The sequence below is a fragment of the Furipterus horrens genome, unplaced genomic scaffold, assembly GCF_987537825.1.
Source record: "Furipterus horrens unplaced genomic scaffold, mFurHor1.1.pri manual_scaffold_1, whole genome shotgun sequence".
Lineage (NCBI taxonomy): Eukaryota > Metazoa > Chordata > Mammalia > Chiroptera > Furipteridae > Furipterus > Furipterus horrens.
Window position 1 is genome coordinate 32,482,034 of NW_028327171.1, and position 21,996 is coordinate 32,504,029.

The 21,996-nt window shown below is 36.9% G+C and overlaps 1 protein-coding gene across 7 annotated transcripts in view; it reads right to left on the reverse strand.

Annotated features, from left to right (window-relative positions):
* The window catches only part of MECOM (MDS1 and EVI1 complex locus), a 551,717-nt gene that overhangs the window by 43,457 nt on the left and 486,264 nt on the right, over positions 1–21,996 (reverse strand). For 6 of the 7 annotated variants that reach the window (XM_090273623.1, XM_090273601.1, XM_090273584.1 and 3 more), the window contains exons 3-4: positions 14,675–14,809; positions 2,752–2,854 (exon numbers count right to left, since the gene is read on the reverse strand). In XM_090273623.1, coding sequence (XP_090129749.1) covers positions 2,752–2,854; positions 14,675–14,809 — 238 coding nt within the window. Of the gene's footprint in view, positions 1–2,751; positions 2,855–14,674; positions 14,810–17,427; positions 17,485–21,996 lie in introns of those variants that run through there. The other variant, XM_090273617.1, reaches the window with a different exon arrangement.

Sequence of the window (21,996 nt, forward strand, 5' to 3'; positions counted from 1 at the left end):
TTTTAGGTCCCTGCTAGGAAAGGAAGAGAAAGCCACTGAAAGTTGGAAAGCCCCACTGAAACGTGAGAAGCCAAGCAGAGAGGTCAACTGGGATGCCAGCTGCTGTGATCTGCATAGAATACTAGTTTAGTTAAAAGTAAAACAGTAGCAGGGAGCCAGAAAGGTGAAGAAATTAGTATGTAGAATCAGTAAGGTTTGTCAACTTCGGAAGTAGATGATTAAGGAAGAGAGAGGTACTCTAAAATAAATCACCTCAACTCTAAAGACGGGTTTCCCGATGACATTAACTAGGTAGTGGAAACATTGCCTATCATCTGTTACAACAGTCACATATTTAAGGTCTATGTTTAGGATCTCAGCCAGCAGTCTGAACACAAATAGAATTTCTGGGCCATGTAATAAATGGAAAAGGCCTAGGTTTTAAGGACAGCAAGACCTTGGTTTGAATGTTGACTCTACCACTTTCTAGCCACATGGTCTTCACCAATTCACTTAGCCTATGCAGCCTCAGTTTCCCTATCTGTATAACAGAAATAATTCCTTTTATACAGATTTGAACATGTGTAAAGATTAATTGAAATAATAAATAGAAAACATGTAATAGCTAACATATAATATGTGTACAGTGCACGTGTTTTATTTTCTCTTTCCTACAAAACATTAAATCCTAGAAGTATAAAATACAAATCACCATTTAAATATCATAAACATTATATGAGGCCTGTCCGGAAAAAATCCAGCCATTATTAATATAACAAGAATGGTTTGCATGACATCGATACAACCTGGCAGCCAAGGAGAGTGAACTGGAATGTGCATGTGTGAACAATGATAATGTCACTGTACTAGTCAGTCGTCAAGGCGGTAGATTCTGTTGAGTGAGCATGTGTACTGTGTGGCTGTTGCATTCAAAATCACTGAGCGAGTACAGCAATGAATCAGCATAGAATTTTGCATTAAGCTTGAACATTCCTCTGCAGAAACTATTCAGATGATCCAGAAGGCGGCAGCTATGGGCATCTGGTGACTGGTAGCTGCATCACGACAATGCGCCCTCTCATGTATCACGTCTCATGCAGAGGTTTTTGGTGAAACATCAAATCCCCCAGGTGACTCAGCCCCTTGACAGCCCAGATTTGGTGCCCTGTGACTTCTGGATTTTCCCAAAACTAAAATCACCTTTGAAAAGGAAAAGATTCCAGACCATGGATGAGATTCAAGAAAATACAACGGTGCAGCTGATGGCAATTGGGAGAACTTTGTGAGGTCCCAAGGTACCTACATTGAAGGGGACTGAGGCATCATTCTATGTACAATGTGTCTCGTATCTTGTATCTTCTTCAATAAATGTCCCTATTGTTCATATCACATGGCTACCTTCTGGATAGACCTCATATATAACATACATGGTATATGGATGGATATGGATATAACATATTGAAAACAAATGGCAACTGGCGGGATCAAGTGTGTTGTAAAGGAAGGTAATGTGTCAGTGGCAGCCCCCAAAGAAGAACAGTTACTTCTATTTAGTCTGTTTAGAACAGTAAATTAACCATCTAAATTTCCTAAAAAATTGCTTGAAACCCTTTTTTAGATCTACGATTCACTAATAAAAGATGCCTTGTACCAGACAAAGCCCAGATTATATTTTTTATAATCTAAGTTCTCCCCACTGTCACAGAGCCCTTTTGAGGCAGACTTCCCATTCGTGTTCAAACTCTACTGGGCTCATTGACAACACGGGATTTCTTAAAACCATTTGCTTGTCAGAATTTCTAAGAAGAAAATAATTTCCAAAAGGCTCCCCAAAATACAACGGGTATAATCTACAAAGAAGTGGAACGCAGCTAGCCAAAGGAAAAAAGTCCAAGTAACGAGCCTGAAGTGGCGGCTTCCTTCGAAGGAGCCACAGAAGCAGAGGCTGAGGTTCTTGCATTCAGAATGCCAGAGGGATAGGACGTGGCACATTGCCATCGCTCAGCTAAGCTGGGATGGGTAACCCTTCCCAGTGGTCCTTCCAACTACAAAACACTATAAAGACACCACTAGATTAGGCTGAACCAAATCACATTACATTAGGAAACAGAAATAGGAAAGAGAAAGAGAAACAGTATTAAGAGTCTCCTCCTAATGATACAAATCAACACAAGAAGAATATTTTCTTTATCTTCTCTAAACATACATCACTAGTAATTATAATTCTTTTTGATTCCCCTTTCCATTGATTTAGAATAGGTCTCTGACAAATAAACATTCTTCTGGTCCTAAAATTTCCTTATCCATACTTTTCTCCCAAACTTGCCCCACCCCTAACCCTCTCCCCTATGGTCATGCTGGCTGGGATTTTTCTCAAGTAGAAACACTTTTTGCAGTAATATTATAGAACATTAGAGGGGAGAAACATCCACCAGATGTACAAAGCTCAAAACCAGGCTCTCTGGATTGACTTATTTTTCTGTGAAAGGACTCCCACAACGGTCTGAGGCGTTGACAAAAGGTTTAACTATGTGATGTCTCAGTCTACATATTCAAAATTCCCTTTGAGCTCCATTTCAGGTCACTTTAGCTTCATAGTAATATTAGCCATATGTCAAACCAAGAAAATAGCCACTCCAACAGAAGGGATGTGTTAAAACTGACATTGAATAGCCGGGAAAACTAACAAACACCAAGTATGATGAACTCTTTTGGATGCTCCCTCAGTCTCCAAATGAGGACGGCGCGCGTGGTGCTGTGGGCGCGACTCACCGTGGATGTCCGGGGCCATAGTTTCATGGGGATATTCTTCACTCTTCATGAACAGCAGGAGCTCCTCTCCCGGCGCAATGTCTGCGACTACTCTGTAAAATATCTTCAAAGGGACCAAACAGGGGTGGGTAGGAAGAAAGAGAGAAGTAAATACTAACATATCTGTACATTTTCTCATACCTTAACAAAAATAGTCCTTTTATTTTTTTTCCAAAGATGTGTGACTTTCTGTTTTACATACTGCAAATTGGCCCTCTGATGATCAGTGGAAAGCTGTAACTGCCATGCCAATTCACAAATCTTTTCCAAATCCCACTTCACGAATCAAATTTTCTTAATGCAAGGTTTGATGTCACATGTACCCGGTGTGATGTTTAACGAAGCCCTTCCCCTTCTCTGAATTCCTCACTCTTTTGAGTGAACCACACAGGCACTCAGAGCTGAAACGTCTCGCATTATCCAGCAGTAGGCTATCTAAGGGTGGCCAGGAGCACAATCGCGTCCTTTGAGCACATTCGCTCTCAAAAGTAGCACCTTCTCAACAAGGTACTTTTAAGGTAACAGTTTGGAAGGACACGACATAAAGAATTATGACAGCAAGATCTGTGGAGAACACAGTCAAAGGAGAGTATTTTGTTTTTTAAAACTTAATCCTTCTCTCACCATTCAGGACCTGCCCTCATGCCCTTGCTCCTGATCCCGCTCTTTGAAAGCAGGCATTATGCCTTCAATTGATTCATTTACTGGGGCTTATTTCCCTTACTTTCTAGCAAAATGTTGAGGAGAGGAAGGATTTAATAAATCCGTTAATGACTAACTAAAAAGCAGTGGGGCAAGTATGAAAAGAACCCTGACCTATAATTTCCAAGAGCTGCCCACCTTTCCCCTAGCCAGCTCTGTGACCTTAGGCAAGTCACTGAACAATTTACTTGTCCAGACTTCAGGATTTTTTTCATTTGTAAAAGCACTTCATTCATGATACATACAAACATAGAATCAATCATTATGTTACATTACACAGCTGAATCTAATATAATGTTATGTATCCATTATATCTCAATGAAAAAGCATTTAATCATAAAAATATTTAAGGTGCTTATTCATTTTGCCATAAAAAATGTTTAGTTTTTAATTTTATTTTAGGATGGTTTATCAAACAACAATTCCGTAACCAGGCAGAGGTTATGGAAGAAAGAATGAAGTTATACATTAACTTGAAAAATGAGACCAATTACATTCACACACAGAGAGAGAAGCAACAATAATAACAACAAAATAGGGGTTCAATTTTGCTCAATCACAATCCAATGTGGGAGAAAAAGCACATAACACAAATTGGTATACCCTACTAAGAAATGGGCATTATTTTTAGAAGTAATTGCTCTAACTATGGTTTCTTACAGGATCATTCAATATTTCAAACTGAGAAATGTTGGGTAAATTAATGTCTTAAAGACCAACAGAAATGTGCATAACTTTAGTAGTATTTATTTGTTTATCTTTTGAGAAGCAGAAGATGTTAAGTACGTGCCTCTTTATTCCAGTAGGTGGCTCTAAAGTCCAATTGTTTATTTCTCTATAAAAAGACCACAGCACAAAATTGTGCTAAATTACAAATAATAATAATAACTCAATGAAAGGTATTTTCTGCTTAGTTTCTTTCTTGTTAAAACAAAAATTTCTTTTTCATTCTACAGTAATTTGCTTATGTTAAGTTGATTTATAGATAATAATGTCAGACATAAAGTGTTATATATTAAAATATAACCTAAGATTCTTTATATCTATCCATAGTTAGAATCCAGATTATCTTAGGACAATTACCCTTGCTATGCGCTCATTCTATAAAAACCAGCAAATCTATACTTTATATCCCATTAAACTTAACCTTCCTATTTTTCCTTCTTTTGAAGTACGCTGAGATAAATAGTTCTGCTCAGAAAGTTACCAGATTAAGAAGAAATTAGTGTGCATTTGCTTTTTTCCCCAAACCTTCCAGTGAAATGCTTGTAAGTACCCTGTTTCATTCTGGAGTTCTATTTCCCCTTAGAAAACAATGGACTTCTCTCAACAGTTTGAATCACCTCTTTTTTTTCTTTTTTCTTTTGGCATCCCTCAAAGGTTTAACTTATTAGCTTCCTTTCCAACAACATGTTGACATTTGAATTGTGACATATTAGAACTTTTCAGTGGCTTCTCGGAAATAGTGAGGTTAAAGAGACAATGCCCTGCAAGACCGTAAAACAGTACAGTTGTCTCTGTTGGGGAATGCTGCTCAGACACCCATGCCACATCATTTTAAAATACTATTACGGTACCATTATTTCTTTGTAGTCTGCTATTAATCATGCCTCTTTTAATTCCATTTTAGAGTTACTCAATCCAATACGAACAGTCCAAGAAACAAAAGAAAATGATGACTACATTATAACTATATATTATAAAGACAATTCTCTTTGTGGGGACATATATCACTACTGTAATTTCCCTTTAAGTGTCCAGATTGTCATATGAAGAATATTGAGTACATAAAATAATAAAAGACATGGAAGAGTGTTGATGTTGGCTTTATTTACTGGAGGTAAAAGGTGACATTCCAGGCCAAGAAAGGCAAGGCAACGCAGAGTGGGTTTTAACTTCAGGGTGTTCTTTTCGATTTTAAGTGAATTTTTATGGTGCTCATGAAACTGAGGTTTGAAAAGAACTGGCAAGCTCCAGAAGTAATGAGGGCAGATTCTGGGCACGCTTCCTCATATAGCAATAAGAATGTGCCTCGAAGTCCCATCTACCGCACCCTTACAAATCTAGTGTGGTTTTTTTCAAGGTGTTGCTACCACTTGAGATCTTCATTATATCTCATCTCTTAGGATTTTAGAGAGACTTAGGTAAAATTATGTTTTTGCCCCTATAATTACAATGGCCCAAATGTATAATTTGAATACTTGAATCCAGAGATGTATAAAGTTAGTTTACATTTGAGCAATAATACACTAGGAGGCATTTGAGAAGTAGGGGGTATAGTTTAAAGAAAACATAATGATAGCTTGTTGCCTCAGAACAATTATATAGGGGAATGATGGAACGTAATCTTGGAGAAATCAATCCCATTCAGAAAATAAGATATAACATCTATGCTTTTACGTTATAAAATAGGTGTTTCAGAAAACAGAAATACAATAAAAAACAAGTGGTTTATGTAGCTTTTTCCGCAGGTTTGTGTGTTAAGTGTGCTTGACTATGTCTATAAAAATAAAATCATAATGTCTTTAAAATCAGTATACTCTCAAAATCTCAATTATATTGCAGTCCTACAAATTATGTCATCTGAGTTATGTACCAGAAACAGAGTCACTACTAATATAACCTCACTGGTTTTTGTATTGCAAAAAAAAAAAAAAAAAAAAAAAATGGAAGAAAGCCAATCACTTCGTTAAATTCCATAAAAGAGTTAACAGGTCTCCTCTTCCATCAGGGGTTTATGGAAAATGTTATCTGGATCCAATATAAAAATGTCCTGGATCTGGGATTTTGTGATGAATTAAATTCAAGTATATAATGAGGGGCTCAAAAGTCTCACACTTAGAAAAATTTGAATTGTTACAAACGGGTTGTCGATTTGTTATTTTGCTGTTTCTCTCTCATAATGATCTAGTAAAAGAAATATCTCAATCCCTCCCAATATAAGGTGAAAGATAAAAGGAATGGGCTTTATAGTAAGATAATAGGATTATACAAGAATTCTATTTTTTAGAAAGCATAATAAAATGTTTTAAATGTTTTTAAACATGATAAAATATTTAGCCTCTTCTAGAGTTTTGTTTTTGGTAGTTAATACCAAATTCCAGAAGCACAACAAGTTGTAAATATGGTCTATCTTTCCATAAATATGGTCTATCTCTCCATACATTTGAACTTTTGGAAGTAGAGGTGGTCATTTCTTTTTATCACAGAAAAAAAATTTTCCCAGTATCTTGCTAGACTCTTTTTATTTTCTAGAAAGTTATATTTCTATTTTTTAAGAATAGATATTATATATGCATCCCTGGATATCTGAATTTATAAGAATAAATATTTATAATAAATGTTTTCATAGATTTTTTGTATTCTTTTATTTTTAAATATTGCTAAACTGGCACACTAGTGAAATGTCTGAATATTTTTTTAAATTCTAAATCATTCAGACGTTTGGAAATAAAACTAGGAATCCTCTAAAACTGTTCACCTTTACTACTGGTAAAATTCCCAATTTCAGGCATAAATATAAAATTATTCATGTATATAAGAATTACCCCGAATATAATTATTATATTTAATTTATTTAATCAAACTTGAAACCAGTTTCAAACGCCAAAAGAATATCAATTCAGTTAACATTCATTAGGCTAAACTAAGGATAAAAAGCAGTGGTGATGTGAATGTGATTTAGCAACTTTTAGACTTCTAAAAGGTATGTTTTCATACAATGTTATATGTAAGTATATATGTGCTTGGACATTTCATATGTGACATATAAATGTGGCAAAATACGTGTTTGGGGGAAATTTTAAATTTGCATCAAGTATTAGCAATCTCATATTTTATATATTAATATAATTGAGTGTTTAAAGGCCCATAATGGGTTCTGATTATATATCATATAGGTTATATGTAATTATATATTATATGTAGTTGAAATCAGAATTAAACATAGTTTATTGAATATCCATTTTCTTTCGTTATTTAAGCATAAGAGGACAGCCACAAACAAGAATGTGGACACATAAGCATTCTGATAAGAAAGCTAACAGGTTATAAAAGTCTTTCACTCTGCTTTATAGTGTCAGGGCCTGTGTTCAACCTAATCCCCCATCAGATTGATGATGTTACCATTTGTATTTCTAAATAGTAATAATGTGGGTTCATATTTATTATCCTATAAAATAGAAAAATCTAGAATCTGTCAGACCCACCTTCTGTCTAGTTTGCAATGCTTGGATCAATTAAAAGTATTATGTTTGTACTATTGAGACAGAAAATTCAGTGCACAAGAGGGAAAATAAGAAAGAAAAACACATCATCTAGTTTTAAAAAGATGAACAAGGCCTCATTGTTACAAATCCCTGTTTATTTTTCCTGGTCAAGCACTGGAAGTTTTATTTATGCTTAATAGACTGCATTTGGCATGTCTAAAAATGACAGAGGTGTGAATTATGAATGACCTTCCACCTATTCAGGAAGTTGTAATAATTGAAATAATAGAGAAATGTACTCCCTGCAAAATCTGGAGTGAGAGACAACTTTTTCAGACTATTGCTATCTTTCCACTTTAAAGTTGACAGTTGATTTCTTCCTCTTTCAGCTCCCAACATTCAGCCTGAATGCTTTATGTTCTATAGCTTGATTCAAATTACCAGTCAGAAGACTTGGAAAAACTGAATGAACTTCAATGTTTGGAGGTCAGGAGGGAGGGGAGGCAGGTGACAGTTTGCATATATGAACAAAGTCAACATGTGATATGAGCACATCTGTCAGTCTTGGTGCTGCAAAGAGGTAAAACCAAGTCTGCAGAGAATATGTGTGCACATGTGCTGGCTTTTGGAGACAGAGTCTGGACCCCTGATCTATCCATAGCAATGTGGAAAACCCCAATTCCAAAGGGCAGATGTGATGTCAAGTTTTAGCTTCTGGAAGAAAGACCCCATTATATATTCTGAGCCTAATTAGTAAGAGATAACAAGAAGTGTCTTTAGCAGACAGAGAGGTTGATGACAGAATGTAAAGATATCTGTCCAACAGAATGGAAGCTTTATCATGTCCAAGCTTCACCAAAGCAACCCATGCTTAGCTTCCTTAGTTTCTCCAAAGAGACGATATCCTATACTTTAGAGTGACAGTCTAAACTGAGAAATATCAGTTATTATTTGCTATATCTGCTTCCAAAATAAAAAATAGTCTCTACTGGTTATTTTCAGGACAAGCATTGATGGAGAAGTCCCCCCCACCCCCACTGCCTGCCACATTTTTAGCTCTTCAGTAGTAACATGAACAGAAAACCAAGTATAATTTATTGAAGGAAACAAAACAGAGAGAATTGACTCTTGGTCCTAGTTTGCATACATAGGGCAAGTGATAAAGGGCCCTTATTACACCTGGGGCCTACAATGTAGCCAGCCTGAAAGCCATGCAAGTTGTCCCTTTAAATAATCTCTTAGGCTCTCTCTGCAGACTCCATGAGAAATATCCTTAGCCACCTGTCTTGAATGTGGCCATTTTCATCTGATTCTATGAAAACAGGTCAGTCTAGATGATGTCAAAATGTTTGGAAAGAGTTCCATCATTACAAGATAAGGAAGCTAAAAATCATTTTTGGGTTTTTTACTAGGCTGGGGGTTTTTCTTGTGTCATTGATCAACATGTTTTCCTCCTTGATGGCTGGTAATACATTCTGAGGACTATCTTTCTGGCACCATTGCAGAAATAGCTGAAGTCTAGTATGGACTTTGAGATCTTCCTGAATGAAAGGTGTTGTATACCATGCAAACACTAACTAGTTCAAATGTGCACAGAATACTTTAGATAACCATATTTTCCATTTATGTGGTCTGAGAATCTTCGTAAAATTACTAGTCTGTGTAATATTATGGCAATGTAGTATCCTGGGCATTATTACATAAGAAAAACTTTTTTGGAGGGGGGAAAGGGGAGGTGCTATTTGTTTTATCATGTAAATATCAAATGGCAAACTATGTCTGAGACAGTTTCATCTTCTAGTGAAGGAAGTAAATTATCAGCCAAACAATATCCCCCAAAGTCAGCTTGGGCATCGTTCACAAAGCCAGTCTCTGGGTATTGCCAGCTGGCATTCATCTTAAAACAGCAGAGCATAACTTTGGTATAAAAGTGGAACCTGACTTAAAAGCAAAGCAAAGAAAATGCCCAAAGCCAATAATAATTTTAACATCAAAAGAGGTCATTGAAAATGTGGACAGAAATCCTTGTAAAGGAAGAGCACATTAACAAATTACCTGACAGTCTACGCAAACATTTTGTGTGTGTATGTATTTTTTAAGTGGAAAAGGCTCACGAATTTACTTTTTACATAGCTGACATTCCCTTCTTTTTTGCATAAATTGCATTAATCGGGTGATGCAGGAAAACATTTTTTTCTCAGTAAAAAGCCAAAGAAAATAACTTGATAATTGAGTCGATAATACGCCTGCAATAATAATACGACTTTAGTGTCACAGCACTCTGATACAATCATTGACATGGCCCGAAGGAGAGAGAAAGCAAGTGTGCCAATTCAGCCACGATCGTCCTGGAAGCAGTTAAAACTTTATAAGGTAAAGCACAAACGAGAACAATGCCTGTTCCAACTGCAAACACTGTAGAACCTTGCTGCTGTTCATTAGCCACAAGAGATCTGGCAGGATCTCCTAAGTGAATTCCAACCTGGTATTCTCTGAGGATCATGCGTCTTTCTATATCTTATTTCTTCAAAATATACATCAGGCACTAGATAATCTCTTATCGACACATTTCTTGTTATTCAGAGTGAAATGCAGCCTTCTTTTATTCTCCTTACTAAATACCAGCTGTCAAGGGCCCATTTAAAAATGAAAGGACTTATCACCTTGTGCAAATGACAAGATTAATAATGTCTTGGGTTTCTGAGAACTTTATTCCACTTGTAGACCATGTTAGGGCAGGCCAGGAGTTTGAATGAAATCATGTTCCTTCCTATGATGCAGAATATATACACACATATAAAATGTTACCCCAAAGCACACACCCAGGTAATTCTAATTATCATGAGTGGAAAGGCAGGTCTTGTTTCAGTCTAAAAAGTCAACTTAAATAAATTGTAAGTGATCTGTCTGATTACAACCAATATGGTTTCATGAAGAAGTATTAGAGGAAAACTTGCATCAAGAGAGCTATTCCTTAAGTACACAAAACTTATGAACATCATAAATGAGAACTGGCATTGTTGGAGGTGGGTAGGGGGTCTATGGGTCATCTTGATTTGATTTAGGTGAAGGGTATAGAAACAAGAAGGTATGAGGAAACTCATCAAAGGATGGAGAGAGAGGCAGGAGTAGGGTGACCAAATCTAAAGCAATGTGCTACATCCACCCCTGAAAATGGTTGGTAAAAGTAAGATGTCTACAAGATGTCTAAGGAAAGGACAGAATGAATATTCAGAATTAAATACAAAAACTCAGTGAATCATTTAGATGCTTGGCCTACTTCACCTTTAACAGATGGGTGCTTACAGATGTAAATAAAATCTGTGAATAATGAAGGAATAAACCATTTTCAAGCTTCCTCTCCATACTTGGACCTCTTGAAGCCCTATTCTGGAAACAGCTTTCATCATCCAAGTCTCTGCCTTTGCTCTTGCCCTACCTACCTCTCAGTGCCAGTTCTTGCTCCCAAAAGCAACCAGGGACAATTTCAGAGAGTTAAATTTAAAAATATTCATGCATTGTCTGTTTCAGTATAAATTTCCAGCTAGACATTGTACAACAAGCAGTATAGCTATGTAGTACTTTAGAGAAACTTCAAGAAGTAAGAGAAAAATTCATTAGGCCTTCAAGGATAAAAGTGTTTTTAATGCATCTACTATTTTATGACTTGAGTGTGATTATGGTCTTAATTTAGTAGTATCTTTGGTGTGGCCTTCTGTTACAAAGATAAATTACTACAGTTAATACAATATTTTCAGGGGGGAATAAAGATATCAGTCAGGAGCTGAAGCTACTTTGAAATTATGGTTTAGCAGTTATGCCAGTATTTTTCGAATTCCTAAATCTAAAAACATCACTGCAGGGACTTTAAAACATGAAATGAAAGAGATCTAAAAACAATAATTAGTCTTTCTAGGCAGTATTGTCAAGAAAAAAACAACTCCCACAAAGCTAATTCTAGTTTGAAAAAAAAAAAGTGAAATAAAATAACTCACAGAAAAGCCTATTGGAAAATTTTAACTTAGAAAAATCCCTTCTAATAAAATCTTGTAGAAAGGTATTAGAAAAATGTTAATTAAATGGCCTTAGTTTTTATGATACGAAACAGATTACATCCTTTATCAACTTTACTTGAAAGTCAAAATCCACCCTGTTTCTAAGCATTTCTTTACCCCCAAACAATTTAAATACGGGTTTTACCCAATACACGGTTTTACTGTCCCACTATTATAAAACTGTATTATCATCTTAGCAAGCATGTTTATTCTCTTTTGTAGCACTCTTCCACATTTTTATAAAACTGACCCAAACTGATTAAACTTGATCGTTAACATTGGAATTTTTAAAAATCTGTCTCTTTGCAAAGTCAACTCTAATTTATATTCTCTTGTTTTGTTCTGGATCATCGTTTCCCATCTTTTATGGAGAGCCTAATTATTACAATGGTTTGACTGCAGTTGAAAGGTCCACTGAAAGTCGTCCTTTTTATAGTCGTGTTGTGAAAATCCATTTTACAAATTTGCGTTCTAAGAATCAGAGCAGAGAGAAGCTGATTTCAGAATTTCTTGTAGAGTGCTTCATTTGCTTTTGTGTTGTGCAGGTGAGTTGATGTTGTTCATGTTTAATAATCACTCTTGATCCAGGGTCCCTCTTTACATCTGGATATTAAATAATATCTCACACAACGGGGGGTGTCCATTATGTGATGAGTTGTGCTCATTCACCATTTGGCAACTCCTATTCCTCATGGAAAAGAGAGCGAAAAAATAGACCTAGAGAATCTTTTTAGTCAGCTCTTTTATCATTGTACCTAGTCCAACATTCACATTTCAAGCTGTCTGGAATGGCTAGTCTTAATTGGCTTTTAGAAATATGCATACAAGCTTGTATATGAATCTGTTTATAATATATGCGTACATTATTTGGGTGTCTGTTCTCTTTTGTTAACTGAGCTGGGTGTGATTGTATGTCTATACACCTATCACATGAATCTGACTTTTACCTCTGACTTTCCTTTTGTTTTTTATGGGTGAATTTACTTGACCATGTAATGTCAATTTCACAATTATGTTATCTGATATACACTCTGTTACCATCTTATATATCTTCTAGCATACACATAAGTTTAAAATCAGTACTTACAGAAATAATCGGTATGTGTCTAATGTTGGCCTTTTATGTTTTTCCTGATTAACCATTTTCCCTGGTTCTTTAGTTCAAAAAAGTAAACATGCTATTTATTAAAGTATGAAACTAGCATGTTTTCTTTTGAAAGCAATGTAATTCACAATGTTTACCTCAAAAGTAACTATGTAAAAATTATAAATGCCTACTCTAAAAAGTAATCTAATTCAGAATTAGTAAGAGCAAAAGTTTCCCTTTTTCATGCAATCAAGATTCCCAATGACGAGAGCGTGTTTATTAGAAAATATTAGGCACATAAATAATAAATGAAAAAATGAATTGGGCATAGGTTTGATTCTTCAACTACCTTTTCATTGATCTTGCAACAGTTTTATCTAAGGAAATAACTTCTATTGTCAGTATATATGGATAGCAAATCATTATGATATAATTACATTGTTTCATCTTACAGCTGCCTTTTGAGCTCCTTCACTTCCTTTTTAAGGAAACATAATACAAACAATTCATTCATTTACAAAACCCATGTATTTCCCACATCTACAAATAGTGGGTGCTCAAAAATGTTTGTTGTTGATGGTGACAGCAACTTATATGACATACTTGGGATCACTCATAATCAATAGCTAATTTAATAATGTTTTCCTTTGTCAATAATGCCTCTTGTTTTCTTATGGCAAAGGGAAAAAAAAAACAATTGATTGGTTCATTATTTTTGATATATGTAGATTTTTAAATGATTCCCATTTAAATCAAATTTTACAATTTACTACCTCTTACAGAGTTTAGTCAGTAAAAATTATCTGATAGCTGGTAAAATGCCAAAGAATAATCTCATAATGATTATTGAAATGGAGTCTTAGACTATATGACGCTAGCATTACTTAACAGCTTTCAATTGAAAACATCTAATTTAAACTTTTCTTTTTCTTGGTGGTGATTTTCATAGTAGATTTGCCAAGCAACTATTTCAATATGGTCTTTGAAACATAATTTGATTTAGGTAATCATTGGGTTAAAAGTTATAAATAATGATAACATAATTAAATTCTACCTCAACGATGTTTATAAAACAAAAATTAACAAGCTGAACTTCTTGTTGTTTTAGGTATTGTCATAGTCAGTTATAAGATTCATAACCTAACTTTATTGAGTGCAAAATATGTTTTATGATTTTTTCATGATCTTATTTCACAGTTATTATTATTAAAGTTAATATCACTGCATGGGCCTCTATAAAGCAATTTCCAGCAGTGATAGTTTTATAAATATTCCACATATATAGAAAAAGAGTATTTTGATTAATGTAAAAATGTTCCTCATTTATAATTAGGCAAATCAATATAAATGCAAAATCAGATAATTTCACACATAGATCATATAGATATATCTACCTACTGTTTCTAATAAATCCTATGTAACATTTCAAGTATATCACTTCCAATTTCTGCATAAATTCACAAAGAATTCTTGATTAGCTCAATACTTTCTATGAATGCCTCCCTGTTATAATAGTAAAGAATAAAAGGTGAAGAACAGCTAGCAACAATTAGCACTCAGTTTTCAAATCATTCAATCACTCTCAGAAAACGGGAGCATTTATGAAGTTTACTGGTACAAACTGAATTAACTACCTCAAAAAAGTAGTAGTAAAAGAAAATAATACTGAAAATGACTTTATTCTGCATCTTACTTATATCTATGCATTACCTTTCACCATATAAACAAACAGGCCACAGGGGTCTATAGCAGTACACTGTTATTTTTATTCTTCAGGCTTTACTGATACTTTCGTGTTCTCAGAGAAAGACAAGAAAATCTTTACAACATACCTGATCATTTATCTGGCATGCAACGAGGTTGTGCTGATCATAACAGCCAGCGAACCTGATGTACTTGAGCCAGCTTCCTACATCTGGTTCACTAGCATCTATGCAGAACTTCACATTGCAAAATTCATCTAAGATCTAGAAGGAAGAAGATGAGAACAATCAATTTCTGCATCAGTTCAGTCATTAAAATGGTTAGCTGCTTGAAAACGTTTTATTCAAATGTATATTCCTCCTTTTAATCTTTAAAAGAAAAGAGTCAGCATGAATATTAATAAAGAAGGAATATTATCTTAAAAGTGGCAAAGTACTGTTTTTTAAAGGAACAAAGCAATTGTGAATTATTACAGAAACATTAATTGGTTTTTTAAAATGCTTGTCTCCTTGTTATGCATGAATGAGTGCTATTGACTTCATTTTACCCAATATGATTTTTACAAAAAAATAACATTGAACAGTGTATATTAATATGATATTTCTAAACTAAATAGTCAATATTTTAGGTTCAGATAGTCTTCCCATGTAAATGTATACTTTCACATTTTTTGCATTAACTTAATTCAATTTAAAAACTTTAAATATTTTTAAACTCATTTTCGGTTTTCATTTCACTACCATGAAATCACATCCTTAATTGAAGAAGCTAATAAGATTTGTATCATAGATGCATCTGACCAAACTAAAGAAAAGCAAATGAAAGTAAATGATTGGTAAATACTCATGTAAAATATGGCAACTTAATGTTCTAGTTAACACATGCCAATGCATATTTCAGTTTTACCTTTAGTAAACAAAATATCAAAACTGACTTATGAACAAGTAAAAAATATATAAGAATATTGTAGTAAATTGTCATCATCGTATATGGTTGTGTACAATTATTTTTCATGAGATTTTACATTCAGCCTAACCTAAATACTAATCATTACTTAGGACACCTATTGAACAAAAATTGAAATGGGAAACATCCATTTTTAAGGTTTTGCATACTTAAACAAAACCATTCTGATTCACTAGCAGCAATAATGTTTAAAGCTGCAGAGTTGCTGACCTGATGGTGAATAACTAGAAAGGCTGGTAATGCTAATGTCAATCAGTTGAATGCAAACTTGAGGAAGTTTCCTATCAAAGACTGAATGATATAGTCTAGAACAAAAATTAATGAATTAAATCAGCCCCACAGAACTCTGCTCTATCTATACCTACATAAAAGTTCAAACTAAACTCTTGGGTACACAGACTAAAAGCAGTTTTGCATAGAATTCAGGTAACCACTCAGTTGCAGATTCAAGTCATTAACTCACCACAAACTTCAAGAAGGAGCCCAGTGCTCTGAAGGCTCTAGTCAAGAGGCATTATAAATAAGCCTTTGGCCATGAGGCAATTAAAGGGCAATAAGTAGTCCCACAATTTATAAAAGAAAAATCAGAACAGAAGATAGGGATAATAATTGCTACACACACACACACACACACACACACACACACACCATCAAGTCTTTTCCAAGGACTCTTCTTCACAGTAAAAACAACAAAATGTCTCCATTAAACACTCACTCTAGTGAGGACAGATTTTTAACAATGTATTATAACAGTACAAACTTTAAGTTGTTTTCTTCAACTCTCAATGCTGGGTTACTCAAATGGCACCTTGAGATTCCTCCCTCCTGAGATGTCTAGAAGGACCATAAATAACAATAGTGATACACATTTAAAAATAGTAAGAAGTTGGGTTGTTGTTTGGTTTAGTTTTTGGTTTGTTTGGTTTCTAGTAGATCTTTTGTTGTTTGTTTTCTTGACTCGCAAAAAAAAAAAAAAAAAAGCAGCTCTACTGACACACTAGAGAAATATTTAATGAAGGAAACAGGGTGAAGTCAGTGAAATGCAACACCAGTTCCATTTCATATTTGTAGAAGACGTGGAAAACTTGTTAATTTCAAAGTCAAGAATCATCTCTCCCCTTAGTTTTCCAGTATTCCCTTTTGCGGGGGCAGGGAGTTGAGTATTGCATATACTACATATAAAAATTCTAGGTGTAATTTTATTCCGTGTTAACATTATTGCCATTGCCACTGTCAACAGTGAAATTAATTTTAAAACAGGTTCATTTCCAAAGAATGTCTTTTCATATATATGTTACATGATTATTCAAATATTTCATCAACATATTAACTTTCATACCCTCAGTATTCTTGCCCCAAGACAAAAGCTTAACTTTCTCCAGAAACGTAACCCTCCCCCCCCGTGAATTATTTACTTTTGATTTGCCAGCAGAACTGCATTTGTCTCCCCAATGTCTTAATCGGCTCAGAAATCTCGAATAGAATAAAGTAACAGCACATCTTCAGTCATTTCAACTAACACACTCCTGTGTTTTTAACAGCTTTCGAGTTCCAGAGATAGCTTTAAAAAGAAAATACCCTTTTAGGTGGACTTTAGAGACAGGCCCTTTCAAAAAAAAAAAAAAAAAAAAAAAAAAAACAGCAAAAGAAGAAGGGGGAAAAAAAACGCAATCTAGCCAAAGGGTCCGAATGTGACTCTCGCGAAGCAGCACACGGTGTTGGACAGCAAAGCTGTGACTTGGCAAGGTGGACCTCGGCCGAAAGCGGCTCCAAAGTCGCGTGGCTGGTGCCAGGAATTCAGATTTTGGCAACCCCACCTTCTACGTCCCAGATACCCACGGAGAGAGACACGGAGGGAGGGGAAGCAGAAGAAGAGCGCAAGGAACAGAGGCCGACAGCCGGCAGGGAGACCCACCGAAGGCCGGAGGACCCACCCCCGGAGACGCGTCCAGACCGCACCGTTCTGCAGGAGGAACAAGGAAATCGCCAGTCCCAGGAACGTAGATAAGCAGCAGGGCTCCGCGAGACTGCGGGCAAGTAGGAAAAGAAGGCTGGGGGGCGGGGGGCGCCCCGGAGAAGGGGTGCCAAAGCAGGAAACTGTCCGAAGTTACAAACTATGCACATCGCCAAGACTTTTTTTTTTTAAGGGAGTTCTCTTACCTTAAGATTTCTATGGCCTCAACTCAGCAATAAAAGGCAAATCACAGAAGAATTAAAACAAACAAAATAATCAGCAGCCCCCAGTTTTCCTGCACGACAATCCTTTCAAACGATCCCAAGCCACGTTTCGAGAGGTTAAAAAAAAAAAAAGTCTCGCGTCTCGATTTCCGAAAGGGTTTCTGATAACTTTGTCCGTCTCTAAGATCTCGCCAAGACCACGCGTTTCAGATTTATTGTCCGCCAACAGTGTGTTTTTAAAACCAGAAAAGCAGTCTCCTCTCTTCTGAGTGACCCGGGCTTGGGGTGTTTTGGCTTTTTTCCCCCTTCCTAAAAGAGGTCGGAGCTATTCCTTCTGGTTCACATCACCTCCCTCTTTTCTCACTTTCTCTTGCTCTTATCAGCCCGATGTGTAATGAAAGTTATCTGAAACCTACTAAAACTTCTTCCACTTCTCTCTCCCAGTTCCAAAGGTGGGGAGGGGGGAACCGGTAGGAGGAGGAGAGTTTGAAAAGGTGGGGGGCCTGGGGAGGCGAGGGGAGCTCTAGCCCCCTTTTAGATCCTCAGAAGCGCCTTCCCCGGTCCTAGACCCTCACTGGATCGTCCACTTTCGCAACTCCAAGCTCAGCCGCCGGGTTTCTGTTTCATGAACTGTCTCTTTAAAGAGGATCTGCTCGGCCATCCAGAAAGAACCCGGGGCGAGGGAGAAAGGGAGCTATCTCCCGCCGCCCAGAGTGATCGGAAGCCAGACGGGCTCCTCTTTCAGTAAATTTTTAAAGTGACAGCAGCCTCCTCTGGCGGGAGAGGTCACAAAAAGGTCGCCAAGACCTAAGTCCTATAGGGACAGACTGATTATGGATGCACCATTCCCCTTAAACATGTAGATTTCTCTGGGTAAACAACCAATGGGGAGATCTCGCCAGGCAGGATTTCTTTCCCCAGGGAAATATCCTCTGTTTCAATGTCCAGAAAGCACAAGTGTGAGTGTGTGTGAGCGTGTGTGTGTGTGTGTGTGTGTGTGTGTGTGTGTGTGTGTGTTGGGGGAAGGGAGTGATGGGTTGGAGAAGTGTTTTCGGGAGTGTGAGGGTGTGTGCTCTCTGAGGCTGGGGGTGGGGCGCTGGAGGGGTAAAGGGATGCTAGTTCAAGCTAAACATAATTAGTTTAGAAATTCTCAGAACACAGCAGCCTAAGAATGAGAAGTTGACATGTACATTTCCAGTTTTCTAAGTATCTTTATATTACTGAAATTCGTACTAATTTCTTCCCTCTATTATTATAGCTAGGTCAGCAGAAGAGCATGCTACTTTTTTCAAATCATATTTTTCTTAGGAGGAATTTAAAAATCTGAAATATTATTTGCATATAATGTGCCCAAATGACGTATTATAGACTTAGATTGACGGTTGTTTGGTGAGTTTTTGCCATATTCTTTGATAACACTAATTCAAAACACCATGAACGCCGAAAAATGAAATTAAGCAATTTAACAACTTATTATTTTTAAACTTTTAACATTATAATTGCTGTTTTTTGGTGATCGGGTGATTAATACCTTTCTAATATATATGGTCAATTTTTAACAACACATTTCAGAAACGACGTTGGACGAAAGAATATAGGGAATGAGTGGCAAAATAAAAGTGTCTAATGAATTTACTTTAGCCAACACTGGAAAATTTAGTAAAGTCCCTTGGTTAAATGGAAATAACGCTTTTTATCACAAATCTCCATTCATAAAAACAAATGGACAAAATCCAACTCTCAGTTCAACAATGGGAAGTTAAGCAAAGTAAAGGAGACGAGGGACGTCTGCGGGGAAGGGGTGAAAGGCGAGAGGATGGAAAGCGCGCTTAGGTTAAACTTTATCTGCGAGCGGGGACAGGTCTCCTTTCTGTTTTCTCCAAGTGCGAATAGATATGTAAATCTAGGAAATCTCCATTTCCCCAAAATGGTTATTTAAAAACAAAAATAGTAACAAAAAGGAGGGATGTGGGGGAGAGAAAATGACAAGAGGTGGTGACTAATTCGTTTCGGTGGCCTGTTATCTATGACATTGAACTGTTATTTCAGATAATGGCCATTGTTTGAAGGAAAATCGCACAACAGTGGTAGGTAAGACAGGAAAAATCCTTTGTAAATAACCTAAAACCCGGCCAGATATTCCCAGAGAGTTCGGCGCTTGAGAACCTTTAAGAGCCCCCGGTTTGTTGCCATTGATTTCCTGCCCTTCCTCAACTTGCCCATTGTCAGAGCCCCACACCCCCTTTTATTTTAATTTAGCCATAAATTGGACCGGCTCGAGCTATGAGCTGTTCTATTTTCTTCCTGTCAGGATGAGGGATTTGTTTTATGATGCATTGTGTATTAAATACAAGTAATCTGGTGAACCGATTGCTTCAGACAGTGCGGCCTGATCAGGGGGCCTGAGAGCTTAGCGCCCCAATCCTCCTTACCAGCCCCATGGCCCCCACCTCCTTGCCCTTTACAAAGCTGCTCTGAAAAGGAGGAAAAGTCGTTGGGTAAACAAAAGGTCGTGTGGAATCAGTGGCAGGTCCTGGTTAAATTAGGATTTCGTGGAGAGGGCCTCGGAGTTTTTTCCCTTATATTGGGTTCGGGTGGGGAAGGCGGGGCGACTTTTAAGGTCTGGGTACTTGCAGGTGCGGCACAAGGCCGGTAGATGGCGTTGCGCCCCGAATTAAGGCTCGGCGCACCCAGCTGCAGCCACCCAGGTGAACTCTCTGCCTCCCGCCCGCCGGGCGCGGTCAGCCCTGCTTTGCCCTCCGCCGAGACGGCGATCCGGTGCCTTCCCGAGCTTCAAGCTGGAATAAGCGAACCCTGCAGCCCAGACCCGCAGGCACGGGCCTGAGCTAAGGCTCTTTCTACTAGGTATAGGAAATTCTCTATCCCCAAATAAAATCAAAGATTTAACACTTTCTCTGAGATCTTAGAAATATCTAGAGAGATGAAATGGAGGAGGGGGTAACCCCATTATTGTTTATCATCATCATCATCATCATCATCATCATCATGTCTTGTCCTCTACTGAATAACTTTTGAGCAAGACTATAGGAAATCATCAGAAGGGCTGGGCAACCACAAAATGTAGCCCCTTCTCCCGCCACCCCGTTTCACTTTGATTATATAATAATAACAGCATGTAAAGGCAAAATCAACCCACTTTTTATTGACGGCACAACCTGAAGTTTAAAAATAGGGTCCCGAAATCCCAAAGTAGCTGTATTGGCCTTCTTTCTCATGAAAGAAGCCTCTTGTTATTTAAATACTTAACCCTTTAGGAGAAGACCTTGACCTACTCGCGGATCTGAAGTGACAGGGCTGGAGGAAAAGGTTTTTGCAGGGGGCTTGTTTTTTCCCTGGTTAACTTGCTTTCCATCAGGAGAGTTCTAAAATAATAAATACTAGGAGCCAAATACCACCACCAATTCCCTTTATTCCTTGGGATTTCTGGTGAAATCTGTTTACAGTAGTTCCCAGTTACAAATTAATCTGTAAAAGCCGCTGTCTGCTCAGCAGTAATCAGTAACATGCGTGTTCTGCAGTTTTTAGCGCTGCCCTTGAAATGGGCTATTAAAAATAATGGTTTTACTATAATCTCAAACCAGCTTTAATTTGAAAACATGTATCAAGACAGATGATCTAAATATTATTAAGGGGATGGAATGGGAGAACATACTATAACAAATGTATAGCTTTGGGGAAGGCAGAAAATAGAGTGATTTATCAGCAATGTTTAAAAAGAGAATCATATTTTTAAAACATTTCTCCAGAAGGAATGATTGTTTTTATTTCCCCATTCTGTTAATTGTTGTTTACACGGAAAAGGCAATTGGAAAATATGAGGTTTGAGTGTGAGTTGATAGATTTTTCTGGGAGCTGTAAAGATCCCCCTTTGGCTGATGGCAGGGCTGGGGTGGGAGAGGTTAATGTGTTTTCTTCCTGGTTTGAAAAGGGCATAAACCCTCCTCCGGCCCCTTCCTTCCTCCCCCATCTGGGTGGATTGCAGAATCTTTAAAAGGCTCAAAGATTTCCAATAAGGCCACTGGCTCTGCCTTCATTGTGTAACTGTTTATTTAAAATAAGTCAATATATTAGTTAAAGCAGTAAGAAGTTAGTGCTCCAGTATTCAAGTGATTCCCACAAGACTGTAAGCTGATGCCTCTTTTAAGCCTTAAACTTCATGGTTGTCCCAGAAGTAAAAGTTCTGCTAATGGAGACCCTATGGGCATGGTACATTCCAGCACATCATTAAAGGAAAGAAAAGCAGTCCAGCCAAAGCCAGATGAAATGACTGCACTGTCCACTTTTA